This window comes from Equus przewalskii, chromosome 3 (genome assembly GCF_037783145.1).
Source record: "Equus przewalskii isolate Varuska chromosome 3, EquPr2, whole genome shotgun sequence".
NCBI lineage: Eukaryota > Metazoa > Chordata > Mammalia > Perissodactyla > Equidae > Equus > Equus przewalskii.
In genome coordinates, this window is record NC_091833.1 from 67,059,234 (window position 1) to 67,079,462 (window position 20,229).

The 20,229-nt window shown below is 37.7% G+C and overlaps 1 protein-coding gene and 1 long non-coding RNA gene across 2 annotated transcripts in view; one reads left to right on the forward strand and one right to left on the reverse strand.

Moving 5' to 3' along the window:
• Positions 1 to 3,813, reverse strand: part of LOC103564528 (uncharacterized) — a 107,726-nt gene extending 103,913 nt beyond the window's left edge. Inside the window, exon 1 of the long non-coding RNA XR_011538177.1 lies at positions 3,741 to 3,813. This is a non-coding gene — a long non-coding RNA (uncharacterized lncRNA). The remainder of the gene's footprint in view (positions 1 to 3,740) is intronic.
• Positions 3,814 to 15,427: 11,614 nt separating this feature from the next.
• The window catches only part of UBA6 (ubiquitin like modifier activating enzyme 6), an 81,981-nt gene continuing 77,179 nt past the window's right edge, over positions 15,428 to 20,229 (forward strand). The window contains exons 1-2 of the mRNA XM_008540344.2: positions 15,428 to 15,641; positions 18,969 to 19,031. Of these exons, the coding sequence (XP_008538566.1) occupies positions 15,571 to 15,641; positions 18,969 to 19,031 (134 nt within the window). The 5' untranslated portion in view covers positions 15,428 to 15,570. The remainder of the gene's footprint in view (positions 15,642 to 18,968; positions 19,032 to 20,229) is intronic.

Genomic DNA, 20,229 nt, shown 5'->3' on the forward strand with positions numbered 1-20,229 from the left:
TTTGTGGTAACTTATTGTGCAACAACAGAAAACTAATATACCTAACATGTAAAATTGTAAGGAAAAGATTGGATCCTCATCAAATCCTAGTTAAAATGGAAATTCTCTCCTTCCAGAAATATACTCAACAATGCAGCATATACAATTATAAACTCCCCTATTTTTTTCACTAGAAATATATAATTTATCAGATTTCCTGCACTTGTACAGCACAAAGTCATAACAGTACTAACAGCAGCAATTACATCTGTTTTACATATCCCAATATATTCGATTGTAGTTAGGATGTCATTACAAATAAAAAATTGTACAATTGAAAGACACTTTTGAAAATTATCAAGATATAAAAAATTATATTATAAAACATTATCTCTCCCTTTCTACCAAATCATCTCAATTGGAATATAAAAATGCTTTATTAACTTGCATCTTTAAAAAAGTCCTCCTCAGCTATATATTCAATTTCAGTTTCACCTCCCACAACCCATTTCTCTTCTTCACAGAAAACTTCTCAAGAGTTGTCCACACCTAACTCCTCTTCCTTACTCCACCTTTAATCCTCAACATCTGCTCATCAGAAAGTACACAGCCAAAATAATTTAGGGAAGAAAGTGCTTTAGAGTTATGTCAGGTGATTAATGATTAAAATTTTCATATTATTTTTGTAGGTTTTGTGATGTTTATGGTGTTTGTCAACTTTTTGTAATTTATTGTGATTTCTTTTCTCACTCTAACAAAACATTTTCTTTTATATCCAATTATGTACTCTCAAAATTGTAAAAATAGGCTGGCCCAGTGGCGCAGCGTTTAAGCTTGCATGCTCCAGTTGGTGGCCCAAGGTTTGCCGGTTCGGGTCCCGGGTGCATCTGCACTGCCCATAAAACCTTGCTGTGGCAGGAATCCCACATATAAAGTAGAGGAAGATGGGCTCAGATGTTAGCTCAGGGCCAGTCGTCCTCAGTAAAAAGAGGAGGATTGGTGGCAGATGTTAGCTCAGGGCTAATCTTCCACAGAAAAAAAGGAAAAGAAAATTGTAAAAACTTCAGGCCCCAGAAAACATGAATCCCTCTGAGAGGAACTAAAACACTGCACTATTTCTAAGACTGTTTCCCACTTTCCAAATTTATACACTAGTCCTGGTAAAAGGACTCAAATCTTATTTTCTTGCCAAATTCACTATCTCAATGATCTCTCCAGAAAGGTAGACTTGATATAACGGGGTCCCACCTTACTCTTGCCATTCTAATGCCTCGTCTCCATTACCCTGGGGACTGAATTCTGCTCCTAAACCAACTTTAATTAGAAAGGATATACTCTCTGATTTCAGGCATCCCTGCTACAAACTATATATCAGCTTGTGTACCAAAATCTCTAATGCTGCCTGTTTTTTAGATTTCTAATTATATCCTCCACTACCCTATAAGATGTATCTTGCTGTACACCCAGCCATCACTTTCCCCATTACTATTTGCTCTGCTGAACTTCCCATTATCTATCACTAACCATGCTGGATGTGTTCTACTTCTAGGCTGCACTTTCCATCTTTACTAACAGCTGGTTCCTCTACAACAACTCCTTGTCCCAATAGATGTAGTTCCTGGAACTAGCTTTCCAAGTCCATTACAGATAACAATCCTATGACCAGCTATTTGACAAAATACAACCACCATCAGAATAGTACTCTCAAATTCAATAAAAAATAGATTCCAAAGAAATAGAAATGCACAGACTGACAAAAATCCATCAGAGGAGAGCTCTCTCAACTTCCCACTAGTAAATCTATAAACCTTCCTAAACAACATCCTGTTCTCTCTATCTCCTATCACAAAAGAAGACTTGTCCCTGCTCCTCTTAAAAGCCAATGCCTCTCCTGTGCTCTGGATACCATTCTTCCTCACCTTTCAGGAACATAACTTCTTCAGACAATCCCCTCTCTCCTACACCTTCAATCTCCCCCTTTCTACTAAATCATCTCTATCGGCATATAAAAATGCTGTATTACATCACATATTTAAAAAATTCTCCTCAACTAAATACTCAGTTTCAGGTTCACCTCCCACAATCCATCTCTCCACTGTTCTTCACAGAAAACTTCTCAAGAGTTGGCCATATATAATTCCTCTTCCTTACTTCCTTTTTAATCCTCAACACCTGTTAACTTGGACTCTGTCCTTACTACTCCATTGAAACTCTTGTCAAGATCACCAAAGATCACCCTACTATCAAAACTAATCGTGATTCTCTCTTCTTGATTTACTGTAATGTTCATCAGTAATCAGACAATTGTCCATTCTCTCTGTAAGGAGCTCAGGTGAAGGAGACTGGGCCATAGCTGGGAGAATATTGGCGTGCAGGGAGATAAAAGAGGAAAAGGCTTGACTTGGGAGAGACCACATGACAAGGAGCTGGGTTAGAAGATTGTCTAGCACCAAGGAGCTACATGAAAACTAAATTGATGTTTGAAGGCCATCTCTCCTTCAAGTGAATAAATCACATTGCCCTCATTGAAGAGCGCATGAGTTTGTCTTATCACTATCCAGTGATGTCCTTCCATTTTCAGATAACTGCACATCATTCATGAAAACAGTCATTGTCCTAAAATAGCGCTGAGCCACCCCCATCGGAATAACCACACTGTGTAGAAATCTCACTTTCATCAGTCTAGTATATTTTTAATTCTCCTGAAAAGGTAAGGTGGTAATTTCTTAACAACTTGAGGAGAAATTCCAGCATCAATACTTGAGTGGGACTGGACAGTGACGAAATCCCACACCACCAATTCACTTCCTACAGGAGACATTCTTCTTAGCTCTGTGAAACCATCCCCTCCTGGTTTTCCTCATACCTCACTAGCAGTTCTTTCTCAGTTTCATTTTTTGCTCTTTCTCTTCTACCTAATATTTACACGGGCTCTATCCTTTCTCCCTTGGGCATATTATCCAGTCCTCTGTATATGTGCGTGTCCGTGTGCGTGTGTGTGTGTGTGTGTATCCATAACTAAGTTTATACATTCATTTCAGACTTCTCTTATGAGCTATGTATTCACCGATCAAAATTTCTACTTGATTTCTCCATATGTACATCCAGTAGGTATCTTAAACTCAATATGTCTTTATATGTTATAATGAACTCTATTTCTTCCCTAAATCACTTTCCCAAGTATTCTTCCCATCTCAGTGAAGGCACCAACATCTGCTCAGTTTGTACAAGCCAAAACACAGGATCCATCCTTAATTTGTCTCTCCCTGGTGTCTTACATCCAATTCATTAACAAGCCCAGTTGATTCAATCTGCAAAATATTTTCCAAATCTGTCCTTTTCTCTGAATCTTCAATGTCACTGATATAGTCTAATCTATCATCGTCCCTCTCAACCTGATTAGAGCCACAATCTTCTCACTAAAGTCCTCTTTCTCTCCTATAATGCATTCTTCAGAAAGCAGTCAGAATGCTTTTTGTTGTTGTTGTTGTTAAGATTAGCCCTGAGCTAACATCTGTGCCAGTCTCCTTCCACTTTATATGTGGTGGCTGCCACAACATGTCTTGATGAGTGGTGTAGGTCCACATCCAGGATCTGAATCTGTGAACCCAGGCCACCCAAGTGGCGCATGCCAGATTTAACCACTATCCCACAGGGCCAGCCCTCAGAATGCTCTTTTAAAAATATAATTAAAATGTCACTCCTTTTCTCAATCCTTAAGGAATTCTCATTACACTTAAAACAAAATCCAAATTTCTTACCTTGGTGTTCTTGAGGAACTTTGAATGATCAATCTTGGCTTCAAGTTGAGAAGCTTTGGAACCTTGCCATTGTAATACCATTCCTTCTCCTAGGAAAATATGGAATTAATATAATATCATCATTATTCCAAAAGAGTCACACAGCAAGACCTACACTACAGTTCAAGGAAATAGATATATGAATGTGAATGTATGTGTTTATAATATATATTTTGTACATATTTATAATTTTGCATATATATTTACATATATATGCTAAGAGAAATTAAAATAAATAAAGCTCTGTAAAATTCTTTGTGATATCTCTGTGTGCGCAAAAATAATACAGATTGGTTGCCTTAATGTTTCTATTAGGTAATGGAAGGAAATATTACCTTTATCAGTTAGGATGCTTTAAGCTACAAGAATGGGAAACATATTTAAAAATGACTTAAACAGAAGGACACTATTTCACATAACAATCAATCCAGAGGTTAGTTGATTCAGAGCTCCAGTGGATTTAGGATTTTAGCATATTAACTATATCAGTTTTTGCCCTGAGCTTGTCCATTATGGTCAGGAAAAAGCTGTAACAGCTCCAAGGTTCACCTCCTCACAGAACAAGTCCAAAGACACAAAAGAGAAGATTTCCTTGATTTGTCTGTTCTTATAAACAGGGAGAATCTTCTTCAGTAACTCATCTATAAGATTACTCCTCACTTCTTATTATCCAGAAGTGCCTAATCTGCCAATGCCTAAACCAATCTGCTGCAAGGAGATTGGGATTAGAACTATTTTAGACCAATCATAACTCAGTATCGAGGGTTAGTGAGAAATCCAGCCTCCCATGAAGCTCATGGCAGCCTTATATCTGAACAAAATTGAGATTCTGTTAGCAAGAAAGAAGGGAGATCTCTTAATAAGAAAGAAGGGATATAGAGTCTGTCAAACTTCCTTTTAGCAATTTGAATGACTAAAGAGAAATTGTGATTAGTTGTCATCAATGACCATCATTTCTGTCCAATGGAAGTATTAAAAGGGGGCATCTTCCTCTTTGAAGCAATCACCAGATTTATCCATGAAACTTGGTGGTGGACAAATCTATTTCTTACCTCTCCCCTTTGTCTTGAATTGCTCAAGACTTGGAAATAAACATGAAATCTCACCAGCAGAGGGCTGAGGATTCATGAAGTTAATTTGCTATTATTATTATTACTTAATATTACCTTTAGTTGATAATGAAGAATCTGTAGGAAAACTCTTCTGAGTAGTGTTTATCTGTCAGTATTCTAAAATTATTTCACCGATTACTAAAAACAGATATCTCTCCTCCTACCTTATTGGAGATGATAACCCAGACTCAGTATCTATTCCCACACCTTTGCTTTCTATTTCTACCACCTTGCATTAAAGCACCCCTAACCACACTGGTGAGGATATTGTCTGGATTAGAAATACCTGCAACGAGCTCTACTACTAGAATATAAAATCCAGCCTCCAACCCAAAGCAAATGATAAGAGCATTGTGAGAGAAAATAACTCCTTCAACACCTTCTTCAATGAGACTTGTTGTCAATATGTCCCTCACAAGAATGTTTGTAGTCCTGGAACCAATTGTCAGTGGTTAAGTTCACCCTAGGATGTCATCATTGGCAGAGAAGGTGTTGCAAATAGCTGTGACTCTAGCCACTACACCATTGAAAAGGAAATCATTGACGTCGTGTTGGATACGATTCAGAAGCTAGCTGACCTAAGTATAGGTATCCAGGCTTTCTTAGATTTCTGCTGGCTGATGGTAAAGCCAGTTTTTATTTTGCCTCCCTGTTGATAGTTGATTATAGGAACAGAGTTCTTCATTTACCCAGCTTCTTAGTTTTTCTTAGCTGTAGCTAAGATCTTCAATTTCATCTACTCTGAAGTACTCTGATTTGTGCCTTTATATGAGATAATGGGATTATCTATAATATTCATGTAAAAACCTTGATATCAAGCACCCAATATACAATAACCTTAACCACATTATCAACCAGATTGTATGCTCCATCACTGCTTCCCTCAGATTTTATGATGCCTTGACTATATCTACACGACAGAATTCCATACCAACTTGTTTCTATCTCCATATCTATCTCCCTCTGTCCACATATATCCCAGTTATATTTTCTGGGAAAACCAACCACAAACGTTGTCTGTAGCAGAGAATAGTAATGCTTGCTCTGAGTTAATCAACCATGTAAGCTTTGCGATGGCAAAAATAGGGCATGTCTAAAGGCAGGATGGAGAGTTTAAAACCATAGGTCGGGCCAGGAGGAATGAAACTGCAAATATACCAAGCAATAGAAACAAAAGAGTAATGTAAACATCAGCACAGCCCAGAATTCAATAAGGAAAGCCCTCCTAAAACAGGTTTAGAGGTAGACAAAAGCATGAGTTAGAGGAAGCAGGTTAGAGTAGTGCAAAGTGTGGTCTGATGTCTAGCAGCACACACATCATCAGGGAACTTGTTAGAAATACAAATTCTCAGTCTCCACCCTGGCACAGTGAAGCAGAAATGTTAGTGTGGGGTCCAACAATGTGTGCTTTAACAGGCAGGCCAGGTGATTTTGGTGTGTGCTGAAGTTTTGTGTCCACTGAGCTAGAGGATCTGGCTATCAGACCAAAGATAAGAAAGTAAGCCAAAGATGAGGAGGGAGATGATCTGAACATTATTTCAGTCAAGAAAAAAGGTATAAAGTGCTATAGCATAGTTTAGAAGGCAGCTAGATCTGATGGTGAACAGTGACTATGGCTGAATTTGGATCTCTGGAACGGGGCTCTGAACGTTCTCTTTCATAAAGGGACTGAGTCCAATCCCCTAATTAGGGCAGATCCTGATGCATTTACAGTATATTGCCTAGAAAGCCACCAGGATTTGAAGCCCCACTTAGGGATTTTCAGGTTTGTCATCTTTTTTTTAATTTCTCTTTTTTTGAGATGTAATTGACATATAACATTGTATTAGTTTCACATGTATGACACAATGATTCAATATTTGTATATATTGTGAAATGACTGCCACAATAACTCTACTTAACATCCACCACACAGTTATAAATTTTTTTATTGTGACAAGAAATTTTAAGATTCACTCTCTTAGCAACTTTCAAATATACAGTATAGTATTATTAACTATAGACATCATGTTATATATTACATCCCCAGGATGTATTTATTTTATAACTGGAAATTTGTAACTTTTAACCACCTTCACCCATTTTGCCCACCCTCGACTCCCCATAGTTAAAACGTAACTAGGAAGCCATATTTACATACATATATACTTACATGCAGCACAAGGACAACAAAAATGAAGGAAAGAGACAGTCCAGATCAAAGTGGAGAAGGGCAGAGAGCCAGGAAATCACAGAAATCAAGCCACCATATTTTTTAACATTACACAAAAGCAACAGAAAAGGGAGCTCTCTGAACTAAGAAAGTAAAAATCTCATTTGCTATTCATTGGGTATAGAAAATAAACACAAATAAAGCCAGCTATAAAGTTAACAGAAAATAATATTTCTCTAAGAATATACTGTAAAGTATCACGAAAAAAACCCACGTAGAGTAATTACTACTTTTTTTACTCACAGAGAACCTTTTTCTCTAAAATCATAGATTGTCAAAAAATCTTGCTGTTTGAAATCCTTTCACTAAGATCAAAATATCCCACTCTTAGCTCTAAGACCTAAGTCACTTTGACACAGAGAAACAGCCTCTACCTCAAACCCAGGGGTAGACCTTCAAAAGAGGGGGTTTTGGACACATTCTACATCTATTTTAACTTTGTAGTTTCCAAGAAAACAGCACCTGGGTCCACGTTGCAGTCCAGACCTAATGTAGACCTCTTACATACAGCCTTGCTTTCTTTTGAGCCTATGAAAACACTACTTCATTTTAACTTCTTCTAACCTCCACACTTCCTCGAATTCCCATGATAAATGTATCTTTTCCTTTATTTAGTGAGGCACCCCATGATTCTTCTGGAACGGGGACTCTCTCGTTGCAGTGAGCCAGAAACCTGGCTTTCTTGAAATATCTTTTTTTTTCCTGATGGACATAGGCTTATTGGACTAGGAAGTCGGCCTCACACTAAAAGTTCAGGAACATTAATTTTACATAAAAATAAGGGACAAAAACGTATCAAGTTCAAATCCTATACAAAGCTATTTAAAATAAAAGGAGAGAGAGAAGATGGAGCATAACATCATCATTACAGATAACAAAAGCACGTCTGAAATATGTGCCACAAAATAGATAAAAATTGTAAATTACTATTTTTAAACTAGCTAAATGACACTAAGAAAATGATACAAGAGAGTGATGTCAGCATCACGGCACAGCGAGTTATTCCCTTTGTCTCTCCTTTAAGTTACAACCAATCAGACATCCATTGACCAATAAATGACTCTCTATACAGCATAACAAGAGATATATATAGAACATTCCATTCTAAAACAGCAAAATATACATTCTTCTCAAGTGCACATGGAACATTCTCAAAGAAAGAGCATATGTTGGGAAACAAAGCAAGTCTCAATAAATTTAAGAATATTGAAATCATATCAAGCATCTTTTCTGACCACAATGCTATGAAAACTACAAGAAAAAAGCTGGAGGGGCTAGCCCAGTGGCGCAGCGGTTAAGTTTGCACATTCCACTTTGGCAGCCCCGGATTCGCTGGTTCAGATCCCAGGTGCAGACATAGGCACTGCTTGTCAAGCCATGCTGTGGTAGGCATCCTACATATAAAGTAGAGGAAGATGGGCACGGATGTTAGCTCAGGGCCAGTCTTCCTCAGCAAAAAGGAGGAGGATTGGCAGTAGATGTTAGCTCAGGGCAAATTTTCCTCAAAAGAAAAAAAAGAAAAAGCTAGAAAAGTCACAAATATGTGGAGACTAAACAACATGCTACTGCACAACTATTGGATCAATGAAGAAATCAAAGGAGAAATAAAAAAATACCTGGAGACAATGAAAATGAAAACACAACATACCAATACTTAAGGGATGCAGCAAAAGCAGTACTAAGAAGGAAGTTTATAGCAATAAGGGCCTAACTCAACAAGCAAGAAAAGTCTCAAATAAACAATATAACACTATATCTGAAAGAACTAGCAAAATAAAAATAAACAAAGCTCAAAGTCAGCAGAAGGAGGGAAATAATAAAAATCAGAGCAGAAATAAATGAAATAGAGACCACAAGAAAATAGAAAAAAATCAATGAAACTAAGAGCTAGTTCTTTGAAAAGATAGACAAAATTGACAAACCTTTAGCTAGACTCACTAAGAAAAAAAGTGATAAGGCTCAAATAAATAAAATCAGAAATGAAAGAGGAGAAATTACAATAGACATCACAGAAATACAAAGGATTATAAGAGAATACTATGCAAAGCTATACATCAATAAATTGGTTAACCTAGAAGAAATGAATAAATTCTTGGAATCGTGCAACCTCCCAAACCTAAATCAATAAGAAATAGAGAATCTGAATGGACCAATCACAAGTAAAGAGCTTGAAACAGTAATTGAAAACCAAAATCAAAAGTCCAGGACCAGACAGCTTCTCTGGTGAATTCTACCACACATTCAAAGAAGATTTAATACCTATCCTTCTCAAACTCTTCTGAAAAACTGAAGAGCACAGGATGATTCCTAACTCATTTTATGAGGCAAACATTACCTGATACCAAAAGCAGGCAAAGACAACACAAAAAAAGGAAAATTACAGGCCAACAATCGCTGATGACGACAGAGGCAGAAATTCACAACAAAATATTAGCAAATCAAACACAATAATACATTGACAGGATCGTACACCACGATCAAGAGGGATTTATTTATACCACGGACATAGGGATGGTTCAACAAACATTCACAAATCAATCAATGCAATACAACATAATAACAAAATGAGGAATAAAAATCACATGGTCGGGGCTGGCCCAGTGGCACAGTGGTTAAGCTCACACGTTCCACTTCAGCAGCCCAGGGTTCACTAGTTTGGATCCTGGGTGCAGGCATGGCACTGCTTGGCAAGCCATGCTGTGGTAGGCATCCCACATATAAAGTAGAGGATGATGGGAGCGGATGTTAGCTCAGGGCCAGCATTCCTCAGAAAAAAAAGGAGGATTGGCAGCAATTAGCTCAGGGCTAATCTTCCTCAAAAAAAAAAAATCTCACGATCATCTCAATAGACACAGAGAAAGCATTTTACAAGATCCAACATCCATTTATGACAAAAACTAAAAATAAAATGGGTATAGAAGGAAAGTATCTCAACATAATAAAAGTCAAATATGGCAAACCCACAGCCAATATCATATTCATGGTGAAAAACCTAAAGTTTTTCCTCTGAGAACAGGAACAAGACAAAGATACCCACTCTTGCCACTCTCATTCAACATAGTACTGGTAGTTTTAGACAGAGCAACTAGGCAAGAAAAAGAAATAAAAAGCATCTAATTTGGAAAGGAAGCAGTAAAACTGTCACTACTCACAGACGATTCTATATATAGAAAACCCTAAAGAATCCATCAGAAAACTGTTTGAAGAATTAATGAATACAGTAAAGTTGTAGGTTACAAAATCAACATACAAAAGTCAGTTGCATTTCTATACTCTAATAATGAACTAGCAGACAGAGAAATCAAGAATACAATCCCATTTACAATTGGAATAAAGAGAATAGAATACCTAGGAGTAAACTTAATCAAGGAGGTGAATGACCTATACACTGATAACTATAAGACATTATTGAAAGATATCAATGATGACATAAAGAAATGGAAAGGTATTCCATGCCCAAGGATTGGAAAAACAAACATAGTTAAAAATGTCCATGTTACCTGAAGCAATCTATAAATCTAATGCAATCCCAACCAGAATCCCAACAACATTCTTCACAAAAATAGAACAAAGAATCCTAAAATTTATGTGGAACAACAAAAGACCCTGATTAGCCAAAGCAACCCTGAGAAAAAAGAACAAAGCTGGAAGTATCACAATCCCTGATTTCAAAATACACTACAAAGCTATAGTAACAAAACAGCATGATACTGGCACAAAAACAGACACACAGATCAAGGGAACAGAATTGAGAGCCCAGAAATAAAACCACATATCTTTGGATTGCTAATCTTCGACAAAGGAGCCAAAAACATACAACAGAGAAAGGAAAGTTTCTTCAATAAATAGTGTTGGGAAAACTGGACAGCCACGTGCAAAAGAATGAAATTAGTACACTATCTTGCACCATACACAAAAATTAACTCAAAATGGGTTGAAGACTTGAATGTAAGACCTGAAACCATAAATTCCTAGAAGAAAATACAGACAGTACACTCTTTGACACTGGTCTTAGCTGTATCTTTTTGAATACCATGTATACTCAGGCAAGGGAAACAAAAGAAAAAATTAACAAATGGGACTACATCAGACTAAAAAGCTTCTGCGCAGCAAAGGAAACCATCATCAAAGCAAAAAGACATCCCACCAACTGGGAGAAAATATTTGTAAATCATATTCTGACAAGCGGTTTATTTCCAAAGTATATAAAGAACTCATAGAACTCAAGAACAAAAAAATGAACCACCCAGTCAAAAATTGGGAAAAGTATCTAAACAGATATTTTTCCAAATAACATACACAGGTGGCCAGTAGGCACATGAAAATATGTTCAACATCACTGATTATTATGGAAATGCAAACCAAAACTACAATGATCTATCACCTCACACCTGTCAGAATGGCTATAGTTAGCAAGACAAGAAATAACAAGTGTTGGACAGCATGTGGAGAAGAGGGAACCCTCAGACACTGCTGGTGAGAATGCAAACTGGTGCCTAGACTATGGAAAACATCAGGGAGATTTCTCAAAAAATTAAAAATAGAAATACCATATGATCCAGCTACTCCACTTCTGAGTATTTACCCAAAGAACACAAACTCACTCATTCCAAAAAATATATGCACCCCTATGTTCATTGAAGCATTATTCACAATAGCCAAGACTTGGAAGCAACCCATGTGCCCATAAACTGATGAAAAGATAAAGAAGATGTGTTATATATATACAATAGAATACTACTCAGCCATAAAAAAAGACAAAGTCATGCCATTTGTGACAACATGGATGGACCTTGAGTGTATTATGATAATTGAAACGTCAGACAGAGAAAGACAAATACTGTATGATTTCAGTCATATGTGGAAGATAAACACATAGATAAGGAGAACAAGATTAGCAGTTATCAGAGGGGAAGGAGATGGGGGGACGGCATAAGGGGTAAAGGGGCACATATGTATGGTAACAGATAAAAACTAGACTATTGGTCATGAACAAAGTGCAGTCTATACAGAAGCTGAAATATAATAATGTACACCTGAAACCTACACAGTTATAAACCATTATGACCTCAATAAAGTAATTTTTTTAAAAAAGAAAATGATACAAGATCTGACAGAACATGATTCAGAATTAGAAAAGCTCAATTAATTCAATGGGAGAAATCCTTTCACAATGTATATGTATGTCAAATCATCACACTGTACACTTTTTTAACCAAAATGAGCAGCTTTACAAGGCAAAGATAGGTTTCAAAGAAAAGAGAGGCTTTATTAAAGGTTTGCAAATGGGGGAAGTACACCTCAACCAGCAAGCTGATAGATGAGCGCAGCCCTTGGTTTTGGAGTGGCTGGTTTCAAAGGCAAAATTGCAGTGTATGCAAGGTTAAGTCCAGTTCTAACTGGTTACTCTTTCCAGCTACAGTGTAGCTTGTGCTTGGGGCTTTCTAAATGTCCAAACTGCAGGGAAAAACTACTTCGTTGTTCTCTGGCCATCTGGTGACAGTCAAGGTTAAAACATAATTTTTTATTTCTGCCTATAGTTCAGCCTTGAGGTGGTCATGGTAACCATCACATCAACTTGGCCTCATCTGTATCTCTTTCTTTTATCAACTTTAAATATCTTACAATTTTATTTGTCAGTTATACCTCAATAGAGCTAGGGAAAAAATTAGGAAAACTCAGAAATGAGGTGACAGAACTCAGGAGAATTAGTAATAAACTAGAGGGAACACAAAAGCTAACATACACAACAGACTATGGTTTTCTGTAAAGAACCTGAACCAATCCTTAGGTCAATGTTTCTCTTGTCATTTTGGTTGTCTGATGCTCATTCTCTAGTAATTCTTCAGGAAGGGCTTGTTTATGTTTATATCATATCAAGTGTTGATCACAGTTTATAACCTTTGTACGTGAGAATTGGTTTTGCTGGATATAAAATCCTTACCCCACACTCGTCCCCTCGAGTAACCTAAATACGTTATTCTACTTTCTTCTGGCAAAAAGCTTCACTGTCAAAAGTCATGATATTATAATTTTCTTTCCCATTTTGGAAGTGTGAGAAAACATTAAAATGTGTTAAATCTGTGGTGGCCTAGTGGTTAAGTGTGGGGCACTCTCTTCTGAGGCCCAGGTTTGGTTTCCAGGCATGGACCTACACTGATCATCTATTGGTGGCCATGCTGTGACAGCAGCTCACATACAAAACAGAGGAAGACTGGCAACATGTTAGACCACGACAAATCTTCCTCAGCCAAAAAAAAAAATAAATATATATATATATATATATATACATAATCTGTTAAATGTGGGTATCTGTTATACTGTTTGAAATAATTCATACTATATTTTCCCAACTCTAAGATAACCTCAATTTTAAGAGCACCATTATTTCCTGTATTGATAAAAAAGAAAAAATACATTCCAATTTTAGGGATGTTTAAATGTGAAGAAATGTAGGTCTTAGATGAAATTCAGTATATTCATTTTCTATTGCCGCATAACAAATTACCATAAATATAGTGGCTTAAAACAACATAAATTTATCAGCTCACAGTTCTGCAGGTTAGCACTGGTGGCACGGCATAGCTGGGTTCTCTGCCCAGGACCTCACAAGTTGAAATAAGGTATCAGCTGACTGTGTTCTGATCTGGAGCTCGGAGCCTCCTTGCAGCTGTAGGCCAAGGTCCCTGTTTTCTTGTTGGTTGTAGCTGGAGGCCACTCTTGGCTCCTAGAGGCCATTCCCACTCCTTTCTATGTGGCCTCTTTCCTCTTCAAAACCAGCAATGGAGAATCTCTTTCACATTAAATTCCTCCTCACACTTTGAATCTCTTTCTCTAGGCCCAGTCTCTTTTAAAGCTTGAGAGGTAATATAGAAATAAACAAATAAATATACACCAGAAGGTGATAAATGCTAAAAAAAGAAAATAAAAGAAGTTTACACTTGTTTTTCCCCCATCTAGATTATTCTTCTGCTAGATAATTGCAGGGTTCACATCATTCAGGTTTTGGCAAAAATGTCACCTCCTCAAAGAGGCCATCCTTGACTACTCTATCTAAAATTATCTCCCTGTTCCTCCCCAAGTCTCCTTCTAACTCCCTATCCTTTTATATTTTTTCATCATATTTAGTTTCCGAAATTATTTTGTCATTTATTTTCCATTTTTTGGCTTCCCACAATGAGACTGATGAAATCAGGGATCATTGTATCTCTATCACCTGATCAATGTCTAGTCATTAGGTCCAAAAGTTTAATACACATTCAACAAAAATTTAGGAAGAAAATAAATGCAGAAGGGAAACTGGAGGGAAATAGAGAAATTAGCATTTTCTGTGGGGTGGGCCAGTCAAAGACATTTATATTTAACTTAGAATAAAGAGAAAAGACAAGGAATAAGCCTAGTGCTAGAGCGGAACCTTGAAAGAATGGGACTTAGACCAAGTTCATTTTAAAGGTTATGTAAAAAAGGCACACAACTGGACAGAGAAATCTGAATGATGCCATCGGTGAGCAGCATGAAGTTTCAATTACACAATTTTGAAAAGAGAATAGAGAAGCACAAAGAATAATGCAGTTTTGCCTGAACCCTCTTTCAACCCAAGGAAGGGAGAAATTCTAATTAAATAAAAATATACATTACAGAAGACGATATAAAGTCAACGTATATGCCAATTGTTAAAATCCTACAATTGTTTCTTCAAATATGTACTGTTATCTAGACTGAAAGCTAAATCCTAATCTTATCGTGTCCCACTAATTCTTGTTGTTTCTAAGAAAGGTGAAAGGGTAGTCAATGGAAAGAGAATTAGATGAGAGGTCCTTAAGCACGTGTTCTGGTAATGACTAGCTCTGTGACCTTGACCAAGTCATTTTACACTGAAGGGAGTTCCTTTCCCTGAACAACAAAGTGAAGAGGGCAAACCGGGTGACATAATGTCACTTACAGCTCTAAAAGTCAAATGATTCTATTACGTCTGTACAGTACCTAACATGTGGTAGATGTCCAAAATTATTTGTTAAACGTATAGCGTCTTAAAATGGAATCCCAGACTGGAATTCTGGAGCTACCTATTACTAACCTTGGGGTTTTGGTTTTTTTTATAAAATGAAGAGGTTTCCTCTTCTTGTTATAAAACCCTTAAAGATTTTGCTAGTGCAACCCCATCATTTTGCTGGCCACTGGAATCCTCTGGGCTTGGCTGTAGATTGAGAGCTGACGTGGAACTCCAGTGTTTTGGTTCCATTCCCGTCCGCGGGAACCGGTCGCAGCTCACTGCGCACACCTGCGGCAAATCCCACCCCGCGGCCACACCCAAACCGGAAAACGGGACGCCGCTGGGGTTGACGGGAAAGCACAGCCGGGCTGCGCGCCCCGCAGGCCCGCCCCTGCGGTGACGTCACCGCCCGCCCCTTGACCCTCGGCGGTCCCGCCCCCTCCCTCCCTTCCCGGGCTGGCGGCGTCTGAGGCGATGGAGATGTCCGACCCGGTGGCTGCACCTCCGGCCGAAGAGGCGTCCTGCTCTTCCTGGGGCGCCAGCAGGTGAGAAGACCAGTTGGGCGCGAAGACGCGAGGACTGGCGGGCAGGACCCGGCGCCAGCTTTCTGCTTCTTCCTCTCGGGCGGGGAGGGAGCGCTGCGGGGCCGAGCGGAGCCGGCCCTGGGAGGCAAGGGGTGCGCGCGGGGTGGGTGTGGCGGCGTGGGCGCCGGCCTCTGCGGCTCCCGGTTTAGAGGAGGAGAAAGTCCACTTCTGGTCCCTTTCAGCGCTTTCTCAGTTCCGATTAGGGTCTGCCAGCCTCCTTCCTCCCAGTCACCGGACGTGTGCGGGGCGGGGAGGGGGCGGGGCGCCTTTGACCAAGAGTTCTGGCCGGTCGCTGGGTGTGAGCTTCCCAGCGCTAGTGCCCGACACCTTCTTCCCTCCTCTCGGAAAGTGAAAGCCAAGAGCTCTTCTGTGCGCGATCCTCCGCTGAGCTCCTCCTCTGAAAACTGTTACCAGAGGGAAGTTGGTCATGGTGAATCAGTGGCGGTCAGGACACCCAGAGGCCTCTGTTGACTCCAGTAAAAAAAGAAAAAAAAAAATCCAGGAAAAAACCCTGCACGAGTTACTCATTCTTATCTTCTACTTGGTGTTAAGGTTTTTCAGGTCTTTTGCACTCTTGCAAAATGTTCATGTAGTTCTTGTTTCAATCACCTCATAATTAATAAAGTGGATAGTTAAATCCTACCCACCACCGGAGTATAATATTCCAACGATAGAAATGATGGATATATGATTTTGAGTTAATGTGAGACTGTCATAAACCTGTAGAATTTTTTCTAATGAGACTGAAGGGAACCTTTTAGAACGATGATATTGCCTGCTGTTGTCAACACTGCCAAATATGCTTGGGGACTATTATGTAATACAAACAAAACCTCCCCTTAAGGATGTTTTGATTGCCAGGTATACCTTATTATAGAAATGTTGAAACATTCCAGTAAGGCAGAACTTTCTGAAAAGTAAGTGCGAGTCATATCATTAAGTGACAGCTGGTTAGAATATAGCTCTTCTCATTTTTACTTGAGAGCTTTACCCGCCAGACTGTTGCCCTCGGTGCAAGGAAGACAGCTAGTGAAAGTGTACTAAGGAGAAAAAAACTGTATAATAAATTTGATTTTTATATTTTGTTACAATGCCAAAACACGGTATATTGTGCATGTATATTTTTATTAGGTGATCTCCTAGGACACAGCTGTCTTCTGGTTTGCTCTCATAATTGCAATCAGGAATCTCTCTAATAGTTATCCGTTTGGTTAGCTAGAAGCTGGTGTGATTTGCTGATCCCAATGAATTTGTGGTAAGATAAATGATAACGTTTTGATTAAGTATATTTACAAATCCTTTGGCTTATATATCAGTCCCAGGCCTAGAAAACTGGATTCTAAAACTAAATATCATGCTGTCACGTTTTTAGAATCCTGTAATTGATAATTAGAGCTTCCTAGAACCTGGAATGCATTACACTTTTGCCAAGATGATATTGATCTCCACTGTCACCATGGCTCAGACCCAAATGCCCCAGGCTGGTTCCTTCCGTCCAGCAACTGTCTGTTTCCCATTGTATATCCTATTATCATTTCTCTTTGTGTGCTGTGCTGTGAAAAAATTGAGATGAGCTGTGGCAAACGATATATTACTATATCTTGTCACATTAGTATGTTTAATGCTTTTTTTTGTTGTTTTTAAAGTTCATTCAACAGATGTTGAATGCTTTCTTTATGTCTACTATGAGAGGCAGTAGGCAGTATAGCATCGTGGTCAAGAGCTAGACTGCCTAGGTTCCTATCCTGGCTCTGCCATTTACCTGCTTTGTGACCTTGGGCAGGTTATTTAAGTTAACCTCTGTCAGCCTTAGTTTTTTTCCTCTGTTCAGTGGAGATGGGTAATAGTGCGTATCTCACAAAGTTGTTGTAAGGGTTAACTCAGTACATCTAAAGCACTTAAAACAATTAGTGACACTGTTCTCTCTTATGAGTAGTAAATGTCAGGTACTGTTTTAGGTATTTGGAATACAGTAATGAATGCTTAGCACATCATACATTCTATAGGGGAAGACAGACAATAAACAGCTATGGTAAATGATTGGAAGGAAATACAGCAGGGTATGGAGTTAGGGAGTGACCTAGGGAGAAGGGGAGCCATTTCATTGATAGGGTGAATCAGGAATGGGCTGTGTAATATTTGTGAGACAATATTTTAATAGAGGCTTAAATGATAGGAGTCAGCTATTCAGAGATCTGAAGGAAGAATATTCCAAGCAGAGGAAATAGCAACTGTAAAAACTTTGAAGTGGTAGCAAGCTTGGCTTTTTGCGGAACAGCAAGTAGGCCAGTTTGGCTGAATATAGTCAGCAAGAGGGAGAGTGGTGGGAGTTGAGATTGGAGAGGAAATTGGGAGACAGAACACATAGGCCCTTTTAAGCATGTAAAGTGTTTGAATTTTATTCTAGGAGTAAAGGAAATCCACTGAAGGGTAGTTCTAAGTTGGGGAGTGATGGCTGACTACATTCTAAAAGATTAGGCTGTTATGTGGAGAATAAACTGAAGAGAAAGGACATTGGTAGAAATGGGGAGACTAGTTAGGAGGCCTTTGAAGTAGTTCAGATGAAATGTGATGGTGGTTTGGCTTAAGATTGTACTGATTGAAATAGTGATAAGTGATCAGATATGAGATCTGTTTTGAAGGTAGAGCTAACAGGACTCACAGATGGAGAAAATGAGAGAACAAGTTAAACAAGAAGATCCCTAGATTTTTGGTCTAAGCAAGTGAGTAAATTGTGGTACCAGAAATTGGGTTGGGGAAAGACTGGGGGAAAACAGATTAAGTAGGGACAATTAATTCTGTTTGGGGCTTATTATGTTCATAATACCAATTAGACATTAGAGTAGAGATGTTCTTTTGTCAGGTGTATAAAATCTGGATGTCAGTGAATATATCAAACATGGAGCAATAAGTTTAGATATTATCAGTTTATGGTAAATTCCATGGGTTGAATGAGATTATCTAAAGATTATGTATATTAAAGAACGTTTATGGGTCACTCCAACAAAATTGCTAAAATCTAGGTCAGAATATGTGTAGCAATGATAACACCTGAGAATGAAACAACCATGGACTCTAATTTTACCCACAGACAGAATAGACAATCAGTGAATTTAATTTTGACCTATTTTTAAAATCTAAGTAAAGTGGTATATAAATATATTTCTGGTTTGTAAAATCTCCTTTAATAACTGGTGACTCTGATTTCACATATAATTGACTGTTGTATTACAGAATGTGAATATTGAATAACTGTACTTGCCCTTATAAATTGTTTTATTTTTTCAGTACAAATACAAATTTGCCAATCATGTCAACAGAATCTGTGGAGATTGATGATGCGTTATACAGGTAAGGACCTTATGAAAACGGAAACTTATTTTCCCCATTCATTGTTCTCAAGTAATGAAGTAGTCTATTTGAAGATACCATTAAGCCTATGCAGAATTTTGTAAATATATCCTAAGAGTTCCTCTCAAGTTAAAATTAGAGTTTCTGTGGTTTTGGGGGGAGTTTTCTGGGGTTTTTTTTCTTTTTTTTTTGTTTTTTGTTTTTTGTTTTTAGTCTGAAAGCTTGAATAATATTTAAATCTCAGTTGCTTTAGGTTTCGGTGATGTGACTAAGAATGATTTTGCTATTCACCACAAAATATACCTGTTGTTTTTGGGCAGTACACATTCATATTCTCACTACTGCAAGAGTCTCATGAAAAACAGTTCATTTCACTTCAGTCAGTAACATCTAGAGAATATATTTGCTTTAATCTCATTAACAACATTGCATATTTGCACTGTGTAGAAAGTGGAGAGGTATTGTGTGATTGAAGAGCTGTGATTTGAATAGAATTTAGTAGGCCTTTTTTTACGATACTTTTCCGTGAACTCAAAATGTATTTTTCAAAAGTAAAGAAAAATTAAAACACATGTTGCTATTATTCCTAAGAAATTTTTTTTAATACTTTGTTGTTTGTATGGAAGATAATGTAATCTCAGTTTAAAAGTTTTTAGACTTTCTCTCTATACAATCATAAAAGACATTTTATGAAGGTAAAATTTGGCTCATTATGTATTTTGAATTTCTCTTTATATTTTTTTAAAAAGAAAAGACTAACTTAATTTTACTTATGTGAAAATCATTTTACCATATGGTCTCCTGATTATAAATATACTTCAGAAGTCACTTAAGTTTGACTCTTAATCTATAATTATGATGTTCTTAATGTCCCTTTGGTCATATTCTTAGGATAACAAATGGCAGCTCCTTGAGATAGCATTGACTAATTTTATTCATTAGTTATAATCCTTGTGAAACTATTTTATATCCATCCGACCCTGTAATGGCTGATTAATGGATATAATTTTCAGTAAACCAGAGATTAAATTTTCCATTTGCACTGTTATGTAAGTAGTCTGAAGTTTGCTTGGCTGAAAGTTACAGAATATAGCAGTTCAGATGTGATATATAGTAATTTATATATGATCAGGTGTTGCTGGATCATATGGTAGTTCTCTTTAAATTTTTTGAGGACCCTCCATACTGTTTTCCATTG